This window comes from Carassius gibelio, chromosome A4 (assembly GCF_023724105.1).
Source record: "Carassius gibelio isolate Cgi1373 ecotype wild population from Czech Republic chromosome A4, carGib1.2-hapl.c, whole genome shotgun sequence".
Classification (NCBI taxonomy): Eukaryota; Metazoa; Chordata; class Actinopteri; order Cypriniformes; family Cyprinidae; genus Carassius; species Carassius gibelio.
In genome coordinates, this window is record NC_068374.1 from 33318156 (window position 1) to 33331079 (window position 12924).

General features: G+C 38.3%; 1 protein-coding gene across 2 annotated transcripts in view; it reads right to left on the minus strand.

The window, feature by feature from the left end:
- The window catches only part of LOC127978361 (ras association domain-containing protein 3), a 37569-nt gene that overhangs the window by 3495 nt on the left and 21150 nt on the right, over positions 1-12924 (minus strand). For both annotated transcript variants that reach the window (XM_052583195.1, XM_052583196.1), the window contains 2 exons: positions 3403-3510; positions 1848-2103 (listed from right to left, as the gene is read on the minus strand). In XM_052583195.1, coding sequence (XP_052439155.1) covers positions 1848-2103; positions 3403-3510 — 364 coding nt within the window. The remainder of the gene's footprint in view (positions 1-1847; positions 2104-3402; positions 3511-12924) is intronic.

The following is a 12924-nucleotide window of genomic DNA, read 5'->3' on the forward strand; positions in this document are numbered from 1 at the left end:
CAGCAGCGGTTAATCAGAACAAGAAGAGCCATTATTATGTCTACACGAATGCGGTTGATTCATGGTCTTTTATATGCCGTACCGCTGTGATATCACACATGAGGGTCTGTCTGTGTCTGTAATGAGCTCTGAGATGGGAGTTTATCAGCGCCTCAACTGTAGCATTTCTTCAAGTTGTCTAGACGGGCTGTTTAAGAGCCCCATTACATGCATGAAACCCAGCTGTGAAACACAGTGTGTCACATATCTGTCTCCTAGTGTGTGCTGGAGATCTCTCACGGTGGCCTCAGCAAATACTCACTCTCCTACAAAATATCTGAAGATGAGCGTTATTGCTCCCCATAGGACTACGATGCTCAGTTCATCCAATAAATCAAGCTGTGTGACTGAATAGACTGCACCACGGCAACAGAATGAGTTTGCGGTTTTATTTTTGTATTTGGATCAGTAAAAAAATGCAGTACATTAAAATAATTACATTAGACAGTAGTCTAAACAATATACTCAAAAAAATGCAATCTTGAATTTTTTTTTTTAATATAAAATACTGAAACAAATAAAAGAAATAGCATGGATAAATGAATAATTGTGGGATTTACTTAAAAGTAATTTTAAAAATAATTCCTTTTTTAAGTAAGGTAGTATCAAGATTTTTTTTTCAATGATAAAGTTTGAGTAATTTTGTTTTACATTTGCAGTCTGAATTGAATAAGATGAATAAATAAAAAGTCTGGATAAAGCAATAAATCAAGCAGTAGTGTAAATCTGACTTTGCAGTAATTTTTTTTGTATTTCGAAGTGCAGTATGTTCAAGTAATATTATATGAATTACATTATATGGACTTTAGAAAGTGCAGTATATTTAAACAAGTGCATTGTACAGCACTATAGAGAATATGAAATAAAGAATTGTATTATATAGAAAATATATACAGAAAACCAAAAACCATTAAGAAACAATAAGAAATCGTAAATATGTATCTACTGATTAATGTATTTAAAGGACAGATTTTTTTTTATTTTTTAAATAAGGTAAAATAAGGTAAAAAAAAAATGATAATGCCTGATGTTTAAGTCATTTAGTTTTAGATTTGTAGTATTAGAAAATTAAATACTGCATAAAGAAAAATAATTTCTACTTTCTATTCATTTCTGTATGCAAAAAGAATATGCAGAGCAGTCTTGTCTGATTCACGAATGAATGACTCTTATGAGTCGAATCTTTTAATGATTCATTTCTTTCACATAAGTCAGAGCACATTCCAGCCCAGCGCATACTGTTAATTACGAAAGCAGGTACTTAAAATCACTGAGCCATATGTGTGTATGGTTTCCTGCTGTGTGTGTGTTTATGTGTGTGTGATGTCAGCGGGGGCTCAGACAGTGGCCGGGGTCCGTCAAAGCAGTGAGATCGATTACAAACATTGACATTTTTAGAGCAAAACCAATGCTGAGCGTCTTAGTGATCCACTGTTTGATGTATAAAGCCAAAGAACTACTCAAAATCAATATTTACTACTAGTAAACTCAGTAGTGGACTGTCCTGACCATCCCCAGCGCAGAAGATCCCTGTATGGCATTGAAATGTGGGGAACGGGTCTGTATAGTATCTGCCAATAGCATTTAACAGGTTTCCATCAGCTGTTGTGTATGTGTTTACACTACACTAGCATACAGACTAACAGGCCTGTCCTGAATGTGCGAGTGCGTCCAGAAATACACACGTGTTCCCCAGATTGACCTATTTTAGGAATACATCTGGTCCTGTCAGAACACGTACTGTATACACTAGGGGACCCTGAGTTATTACTGTACACACACACATGTGATGCATTTCTGAATCTCACCTTGGTCTTCTCTGCTGAAGCGTTTGAACAAGGCGAACTTGGCGGGGTTGTCGGCCACGGTGAACTTTCTCAGCAGCGCTTCGATCACCTGCCGCACAGTGTTGGTGCTGCTGATGTGCAGGGTGTTTACGGAGCCACGCGGAAGGTAAAACGCCTCCTGACCTTTGACCCCACCTAGCCCGCCTCCTTTCACTGTGATGGGCCTCCGCAGGTCCAACTGAACCTTGATGAAGCCTGTGTACATGCCGTTAGTATTCTGCAGCACAGAGACAAAGGAAAGACAAAAACAGACATTATGATTAAAACATAAAAGACATTAATGATCAACTGTAGCTAAATAAGTGTCTATTTTTTTCAAGTAAGCAGCAGTTCAGTGTGAGAAAATGCTACATTGGTGTTTTTTTTGGACATTTCTGGACAACTATCATTTTTTTTTTTTTTTAAGATTTCAACTCTAAAGTAATTTTCAGAAAGCCCGATTCATTTCAGCGAATCATTTTCTTTCAGGTAGTTCATTTACATGAACCGATTCAAAACACTGAATCATTTGTTGAGTTGTCACTGAAAGTCTTTTTTTATTTTTTAGAAAAATACTCAAAATTAATTTAATTCAGTTCTACATGTTTTGTTACAGTGTATATTTTTTATATATATTTTAATTGCATTTAAAGTAAATTTGTGGGTCATGTAAATTTTTATAGCGATTTATACAATACAGATCGTTTCAAAGCAGCTTCACAGTGATTAGAAAATAATAGTATAATACTAAAAAATTAATTATAATTTCAGTTAAAAATACCAGTTTTATTATTCAACTCAATTAAGTTAAATTTTGATTCAATTAACTTATAGACTTTATACAATAGATATTTATATATGTATTTAAATTATGAAATGATTACATAATATTTCGGCTGTAAAGCAGCTCTAAAAAGACAATGTAATGATTAAACACAATTTAATTCAATCTTGATTCAATTAGTTCTTCTCTGCCAAATAAATACAGTTTTGGTTTTATGAATAAGACACTCCAATAACTTTAAAATGTGTCATTAACCGTTTTTTAAACTGCTTAAAATTTCAAGTAGCTTATAGTTTGACAAGCTTCAGTTTCAAAGCAGTTTCTTAAAAGCTGTTGAACACATCTTGCTGTGGTATCTGACTCAGTCCAGATGGAGCTCAGATGAGCTTCTTCTGTCTGTAAGCTCATTATTTCAAATGGTAGCCGTGTCTGCAGGCTACAGGCGAGACACGGGGGGTGTAATTACAGCTCACAAACTCCTCTGAAACTCCACCACACTGACACACAACCCTACTGAAACACAAGCCTTACACTTAATGATCCGAGACACCATGGACCCTTAATGAGTAGAAGCTCACATACACGACTACTACAAAGCATTGGTGTCATGGTGGCTCAGTCAAGTCCAGACAACACACCTCTCTTGAAAAAGGTCTTTTCAGAGATCAGTATTAGTTAAAGAACTAGTAATTCGATTCACGATTCATTTTTATTGGTCTATTAGCGGATGATGAAGGTTGGCCGTTAACTCACCAGTGTCATTTTAAAGTGGTCACGTGACTTTGTGTTGTACTGCTCGACCTTCTGTCTGATGTCCTCACAAGTGAGATGAGTGCGCAGCTCTTTCTCTTTCTCCACATCCTGAAACACAGACAGTGAATAGAAGAATTTAGCAAGCAGAAAGGTCAGCCTCGCAGCTCGTTTTGACAGCAGAAGAAGTACGACTCCAGAACTGCTGAATTATGAAGCCATTCAAAACAAAGGCTTCTTTGTCATGAGCCTGTTTCTGATGCGGGGACCCAAAACTCGTGACATCCACGTGTCAAATTCAGATAATCACTATACTTCTCAGATGACGCATGCAGAATACCCAAATAACTACATTTTCGATGTTTTAATCTGATGCATTTATCTAATATTTAAATGCATCTTGTCCTTTGACAGTCAATTACATGACAATTACAAGATCCCTTTAAGTGGTTATAATAGTGCACTTTCTTGAAACAATACAGCTCTTAAAAGCTACCACCGACAGAATATTATATGAAACGTGTGCAGTGCACTTTGGTCTTACATGGTCATATCACCAACAAGCTGATTCGCTTTCATGAGCACTCCAAGCTCAAAACAAAAGCATAGATCCCCTTATAAGGGAACAGTCCTGGGCTGAACGTGACAACACGTTGACGGACAAAGCTGTCTTAGCTAACAGTCCAGAGGCTGAATATTGTGAACTGTTAAAGACAGTCGTAATTCCCCTCCTGCACGGGCCAAGACTGACTGGAGTGTTTGCAATAACAGGAGGTTTTGTGTTGCGCTCATTGTTATTGAACATTACAGTGAATGACTCATGCCTAGAAAAACATCTACTTAAAGGCTAAACACCTTTTAGAATTCCTAAGTTTATAATAAAGCCCTAAAGCTCTGAGAATAAACATATTTCCGTTACTTTGCTGCTGTTGTATTAGGGATACAATAGTACTACTACACATTTTAAAAAACATGATATAATAATTGTGTTATTCTTTCTACACTAGGTTCAGACTTGCATTATGATAACTGACAACTAAATACCTCTAAATAAATAACTATATTTAAAGTTTCTAATTCTCAGAGACTGTTTTTCCCATGCTCACTAGTGAGACTAGTCAACTATCCTGAAGTTAGTATGGAAGAACTGTCCATTTGCTCATAAATCCATTCCTGTGCTACTTTGCTTTAGTAAGGGTTATTTACATCCTTAACCTGGCCTTAACACACTTATAGCACTGAATGGGGCAATGCTAAACAGATTAACCCAGTACCAGCTGCTTAACTAGTGCATCAACTAGATATCTAGACTGTTTTGGACAGGTGGCTTATGATACTGAAAAGATACTGAAAAGAAAGTTTGAATGATAAATAAAACCTATGTCTATATTGTTCTCACAACCATCCTTATCTAAATGAGACCTTATGATAAAACAAATCTTCTATGAATGAGATTAATCTTTCCAGTACTTTGGAAATACTTCACAAGCACAAATGCAAATAAACAACACTCCCAGACTTTCCTATAAAGGATTCGGTCATGTGTTCAGATCAGACCAATTAACTACAAGCTGAGAGCCCATTAAATCCCTGTTCACCACAATAAAAGCTAGTGAGAGCTTTGTAAACCAGGGGCAAAGAGCATCTCAGCAGGGCCTTTTGAGATGTTGAGTGCATGTAAGGAATTGCAGCTCACCACATCAGCTTTGCCGCCTATAGGTTCAGTGATGTGGCCTTCATCAGTTCTCTTGAGTGTTGTTCATTAGCCAAGCTAAAATATGCATGCCAGTCCTGTAAACTTTGATTGGTGCCCACAGAGTAAAGTGAGACTTAATGCCCCAACAATGTCTTTTATCAAAGTAGTCCAACCAGAGTTGCGGTTTATCTGTCTTTGTCAAGGTACTGATGACGCAATGCTTGGGAAAATAGACACCAAGAGCAACGTTTAAAGAACTAAACCAGGAAGAACAGGGTTAACACGGATGCCTCTACACAACAGAGCGTGAAAAAGGCAAAATAAACACCAGCCTGATGAGGTAATGTGACAGAAAAAGCAGCTCTACCTCCCTTTGCTGTGAGAGATCTTGTGGCCTTGTTCAACACATTGAAAGAGGACAGGGAACAAGAAGAACAGGTTAAAGGTATCCTTGAGGTCCGACCAGACCGTCTCTACTTGGTGAGAGATAAATCAAGTGTATTTTGAAGGAAAATTAGTCAAAACATCTAATGAAGAAGGTAAACTGCACTGTGTAGGCCCCATGGTGTCCTTGGTGAGTGGTTAAGCAAAACCGGAGGGTGTGGTGTGTGGTAATGTCAGGGGTTTTGTTCCTCATTTTGAATCATGTGCTACCCGAGTCCTGTCACACTTGGTGTTCATGACATACTCAACATAAAGGGAGCAGGACACATGTGGTGTGACCAGACTGGTTTTTCAGCTCTTGACTAATGCGGATAAAGCACTTGATATCAGTTAAACGATCTTGACGATCAGACAAATTCCAAAAGGTTCTGCCTACAAGACAATCGAAAGTCAACCTGCTTTATTTTAAGCTAAACTTTTGCAGGGGATTTTTGAGCACGCCTATAATGACCGCAAAACATTTTGCTTGCCAATGTACGTTGATCGGCAAGCCTTAATAAAACTCCCCTTCATTCCCCATACCCCCCACAGGAAGTCCCTGGCCACCACACCTTTCCTCCCCAAAACATTCCTCAGCTAATGGAGTTGCTGCAGCAAGCAGTAGAAAAGGTCAATATCCTTTTGCAAACCAAACACTGTACTCCAGTGACTGGGTGATTGTCTGACAACTAAAGGCATAAAAATGAGCTTTCTGTGTGGCATCCTACTCAGCAGGACAGTGGGCAGACCAAACTGCATGATGTGATCGTAGAATAGTCAAAACACAAGAAATCATGGCCAACAAGAGTACAGGAGTGAAAACCACCAAGCAACTCGTTGCAAGCTTGGTGAACACTCATCGACTGGGCACATCACTAAAAACACTTCATTCATGTTATAAAACAAAAATATTGTTATATTATATACTGGAATCTTCTCTTGTAACTTTTGGATTTAAAAGTTGAAGGGCTAGTTCACCCAAACATTTCCATGATTTACTCACCCTCAAGTCACCCTAGGTGTATATGACTCCAAGCTTCATAAATGGCAGTGAACGGGTGATATTCAATAGTTTATTGGACTTTCAATAGAAGTCCAATAAACTGCACCATTCCATCATGAAAAAGGTGCTCCATACAGCTCTGGGGAGTTTTAATGAAGACCTCCTGAAGCTAATCAAAACATTTTTTTAAGAAAAATATCAAGCCATCCTAGGTCTATATGACATCCTAGGTGAGAGTTTGACTGCTAACCCTAGAGTAGTGGGTTCGAGTCTTGAGCAAGGCATTGAACCCCCAACTGTTCCCCGGGCGCCACAGCATAAATGGCTGCCAACTGCTCCGGGTGTGTGTTCACTGCTGTGTGTGTGCACTTTGGACGGGTTAAATGCAGAGCACGAATTCGGAGTATGGCTTACCATACTTGGCTGTGTGTCACTTCACTTTAAGTGACTTTGAGTTGCATTGCTCAAGGCCCAGGTACGTTTCACTTTTCATGCAGCCTCCAAAGTATACTCAGCCGTAGATTCAGTCTCAAAATTCACCTCACGCCTGAGGTGTTGCACGCAGACCGTCTGCGTGGTAGCAATAATTGGGCTACACGTGGACCGTGCGCACGGACTTCTGCGGACACTTCTGATGTTGAACACTGTGTCACAAGGACAATGCACACACAGCCGTAGAATGTGGACTGCCGAAGTATACTTTGGCAGAGCTTTGAAGAGGCAAAACAGGGACTGTTAAGCCCAGTCGCAGTAAGAAACTGACCCACAATGGCATCCGTGTTGTATACAGAAACTAAGAATAACTGTTTTGCTCCAAACTGATATTTTGGTACTTTCGCAAACAGCATAATTCATGAGGTTATATACCATAGTGGTCTATGACTCATGGGACCTTTCGTTATGAGCTCTTTAACATCACCTCACAAGGGAATGTACACATATGCTCATCACGCCAAACAGTCATTGTCCATTAACCCTCAATATTCTCCAAACTTCCACCTACAAATTAGATAAAATTTCATAGCTCTGTTTATGTCTACAAGGAATGCCAAGGGAACAAGAAAAAGTACCGTAATGTATATTACGCAACCCAGACATGCTTAAACGGCACTAGGTGTGTGTGGAACATAAAAAAAAGACCTTTCATCTCCACTATTGCTGTCCCCTACAGACAGGCCAACAATAACACAAGAGCCCCACAAGGACACTTGCAACCTGCTTTCATTGGAAAACTTGGCCGATGCCTTCCAGCAATTTCCACCCTGATGTCATAAAGCTCTGCTGGGATAGTCACTTGACTGACAGCTTGGTTTCAAAGAGTTTTCAACAAAGAATCTGTACCATTCTAGACCATTTTTGTAGGTACTTCACAATATTCCCAAGAAGATGTCTCTGTCTGACTTAGGACTTATGGATAAGCTTAAAGACTAATGATAACATAAGATAAGAGTTGAACCATAAAACTGGGTGTGGTTTGTTTTGATTGCAACTGAAGACATCTCTACTGTGACAAAAAGTATGTTACTCTATCCTGCAAAGAAAACTCCTTAAGAAAAATAAGGGAACTTGAGTCCTATACAAACCAAAAGGACTTGTCCTTCCTGCACTGTACAAAGCTAAATACGATCTGGGGTTGATTCTCGCAAAGAGGAAGTGGAGCTGTCTGACGCACCGCGGCGACTCAATTGATCATAACAAACCTGTCAGGCCAGATGGGAGTACTGATCTTCACTGATCTCAGAGACCATTGAAATATAACCTCACTGTATGACATCACAGGTCATAATATTCTTAGGAAATCTACCCACTCACCAGAGCTCTGAGGAACTGAGAAAGAAAGAGGAAAAACTTTTAAACTTTATGGCTGGTGCTCATCTGTTGTTACTGATTGATGAGATGCCACTCAAAGCTGAAATATACTGGAAAATCACAAGCCAGAGAATATCCAGTGCCAAATCTGATATACTAATAATAAATAAATATAGGCCAAAGGGGAAGATACGTGACGTCAAATAGGCCTCTGTTAGCCTGAAAGCCCTTCAGAGTCATGTCCAGCTAATTTGCAGTTGGAGAACAAACAACAGAGTCTTTCAAATTTATCATTAACAGGATGTCCTCTCTGCACAAGTTTGCTTGAGATAAAAATGACCCCAGAGTGTACCAGATCTGGCACAGTCATCTTATCATAACCTAGCAAAAAAAAACAGTAGGATTTTACACCAAACATATCATGAATCTAACACTAAATTATCCTGATACAGATGATAAGAAGAATAAGAAGGATCTTTGTTCACAAGGATATATGATACATTTACTGCAGTGTTCAGCAATGATGTCATTCCAGAGGAATGATTTCAAAGAAAGACATTGAGATCCGATGTGTCACATGACAGGTGCAGCCATGTGACCAGAGCACTCCAGTTTTAAACTCACATTCACCAAACTTTGCACCTTTTTTCTAGTGAACAATTTCATTCAAACAACAACAACATGAAAGTTATATATACAGACTGATGTCAACAGAGATGCAAGGACTAAAGCGACTTTAGGTTTTTTTAAATGATATAATGGAAGCTGCAACAAATATTTAACCAGATTAAGGTGCCTGAACAAAACTGCCAACAGTTAGATCTAATGAAATCCAGGAAGCAACAACACTTGAGGAAAGCTCTGGAGTCTAAGCTCATTTCCTGATGGATCCATATCTCTAACTGAAAACAAAAACAAATGAAAACAACTTTACAAGAGATCTTTAACAGCGCAGAGTTTCTCTGAAATAAAAAAAATGACCCATTTCATCATCACAACTGCAAATGGGGCTAAAGAACCACTGCAGTTCTAATAGCATGAAACATGACGTGTTAAATGTAAAGAGTGTTGTTTATATGTAGCAAAGGGGACCTTGAGACTAGATGCATTGCTCCAATTCAATGGCAATGTGAAGCAGAACACATTTCTTTTGCTTAAACATAACTTTCTTTTTGCATAGATTCAAACTTCAACAGTACACTCCCAGAGTGTTTATTTGCTGACTAGACTGAGGCTTTGTGTGACATTCTGCCGATGAACCGTAACATGCGACGTGAGACCAAAAAACAACTACCTTCATCTGGCCTTATGTTTCTCTTTACTGCTGTTACAGCTCTTCTCTGAAAGACTGCAACCAGACGTTTTACATGAGGATCCGCATGAGTCTAACAGAGCCGTGAACACAAACAGTGAGAAGGAGAGAATGGGACGCACATGTCTGTAAATGTCAACTTTCTGCCCATTTTCAAAGCTCGAGGAAAATCAAAGACCTCTTAAACACACAAGCAATTAGATTGACAGGGGGTTTAGTTCATGCACTGACATAGTATGCAACTACTTATGCTGGAAACTAGGTGTAGACATTGGTTAGGTGCTGTAAAATGTTTCTATCATGAAAGGCAGCTTATTATGAATGACCAGAGATACACACACACACACACCTGGACGATAATCAAATACTCCTCCATGACGCACAGTGCTACTTTGTGGACTAATCAGATTAAGTGGCAATGCTCTCTATAGAGCTGCACTTGAAGCCTGATGAAAACAAACAGAGTAGCCTTCTGGAGCCTTGTATTCTGAAGCTTCCCTAAACAGTCCCGAAACAGTAACAAATATTGCTTCAGACCTCTGTGAGATTCTGCATTTGTTTTGATTTCTTAAGTTTTGTGTAATGCAGGATCTGAAACCGTTGAAACTTGTCGATCTGTTCATGTAACGGTGACTTAATCAGCCGTGACAGATGAACAAACACAGTGGAATCCTTTCCATTCTGTGATGCAAGAGCACAACACAAAACATGAACTCAGACAAAACAGAAGTACAAAAAGAGATATTGCATGGTATGAATGGAGCAGCACGTGGTTTAACATGCTATGTCTGGAGAACATTTTGTTTTATGCTCCACGATTGCAGTATAAACAGCATGTACGCTTCACAACACCTTCTCTCAACAGTTTCCCTCATGTGAAGTTCTGACACTACTAGCATTTATTACAGAACTTGTCCAGGTCACATTCCATAAATTTAAACTATTTACAGGACCAAAAAGATTATTCGCATAGTGATATTATTTAAGCACTTTACTACCAAATTCTCAATACTAGATTACTTTAATAGATTACTCATTACAGTACTACTTTAAGTTTTGTAATTCTCTGAATTATAATGATGATACTTATATTAGACTAATAAAGTATATTTATTTTAGCATAAATTAAAGGCAGTACAACAAATACTAGAATTTTGAGCAGAATTTTGTTATTAATTTATGGCCCTAAGAAGTGGCTTTATTATTTATTTTATTTTAAAGAACAGTATATTTTTAATGAGTGAATTTTGTAGTGAAATTGTATGCTTTTAAAAAGTTCTGTGAGATTTATCAAGCTAGGCTTTACTCAAATCTAGTAATATCTAAATATCTGCTTTAAATGTTCAGATTATTAATTATAAAACAGTCATTCTTTGCAATATGGCCTACTAATCCTAGTTTAAAATGTTAAGGGTTTTGGTTTTACTAAATGTCTATTCTGGTTTGTTTGAGGAGATATGGGCAGTGTGAAATAAACATTTAGTTTCAGTTCTGTGAATATTATCATATCCGGCACACATACTCTTCTCTCGGCAGCTCTGCCTGGATTTCACAGCAAGCAGGCGTTTACAAAGGATTCGAGTCAGCACAGGTTTCATTTTTGGGTAAACAATCCTTTTAAGATGTTTACATTAACATCCTTGAGATTTTGTTTTATATTTCTGAGTGTGGCTGACATGAAAGTATTCATCTAATGCTCAGTGAGTTCATGAACAAATTTTGACTGATCACCCAACAATGAATTGACACAATGACTCAAAGCGCTTTGATCAGTATGTGACGGCTGAAACATGCCAAGCGGAAATCTCAGGACAACCTCTAAACAATGGATGAGAAACTTTCACATGAGTTCAGAGCTAAGTTTCTTTGTGCATTCAGTGCCTGAATATTCAAGGCCAATTACGTCAAGCACAAACCATGCACACAACTGCAATAATCTGCAGGTACAGTAGCGGCTTCTGTATTCACCCACAACATGCAATTTTAAGTTTTGCCTGTTTGTGTAATTTAATTTCTGCTCAGTCAGGCTCTGATTTATAAAAACAGCCTGCAGACTGTAGATAATGTCTGTCTCTTTTCAACACTGTCAGGCATTTTCCTCTACACGGTCCATGAAAACTGCACAGTTCACACTCTCATTTCCAGTGTGAAGATAAAAGGCTGCTTATAAGGATTGTTTACCCAAAAATGAAAAGTCTATCTTAATACTCACTCTCAAGTTGTTCAAAACCTGTGCTGAGTTTCTTTCCTTTTTCTTCAGAAAATAGATATTTTAAAGAATGTTGGTCACCAAAGCCATTGATTACCAACATACTTCCCCCAAATGTTTCTCTCGATGAACTAAGCACTATGTCCCACACAAACCCCCATGATCCTGCTGTTTTGCATGCCTGCCCCTGCAGCTGTTTCCCAGGGTCAGTGCATTGTGGCATGCAAGAGGTGACAAAACAGATGAAGTACAGGGTTTTTTTTTGCTCGCTTATATGTTGCACACACATTTTGAAGACACTACGTGTCTATTTGTAACTTGCACGTACTTGCACAAAGCCAGATTTTGGGTTAGCTTTGCCGATGATGAAATAGTTTGGAGGGTGTGGGGGGCATCTTTGTCAGAATGAAGTAAGAGGAAGTGAGCTTTAGCAATGTGCCGGGCTGTTTAAGGAACTGACTCATTGCTTTTTGAGCAATTCCTTCTACAGCTGCTACTTTCCATGATGGATTGTCATTTCACACCACATGTGCAGCGTACGCATTATAAAAGTTTGGAGTTTGATACGTCAAAACTTAATAATGGCTATAGACACGAAAATATTTAGCCGTGTTGTCTTTGATATGGGCATGCTGATGTCAGCCAACTGAAAGTTACCAAACAAAACAGCTTTCATGAGCTGAGACGAGCCTACTTCTATAAACATCCAAGCCATTTTGACATGACGTAATGCTTTTAAACAAACCAGAAGTCGCATACAATCATGCATATATAATATATAAGCATAATTAAACAAAACAAACTAGTGTTGAGTGTGCAATACTATGCTAAATCTATTTCATAGCCTATATATATATAAAAATGAGTGTAGAATTATCTTGTCCATTCACTGTTTTAAACAGCACTTCCTAAATACAGTCTGACACAAAAGAGCCATTATCTTAATGTCATAAACTGCCTCATACTGTGACATTCATATGTTAAATAACAGTAAGAGGATTCCGTATGTCATGCTTATGTTAATTATTGTTCAAAACTCTATAAATCATATAAGCTTGAAGGGTTTTATCAAA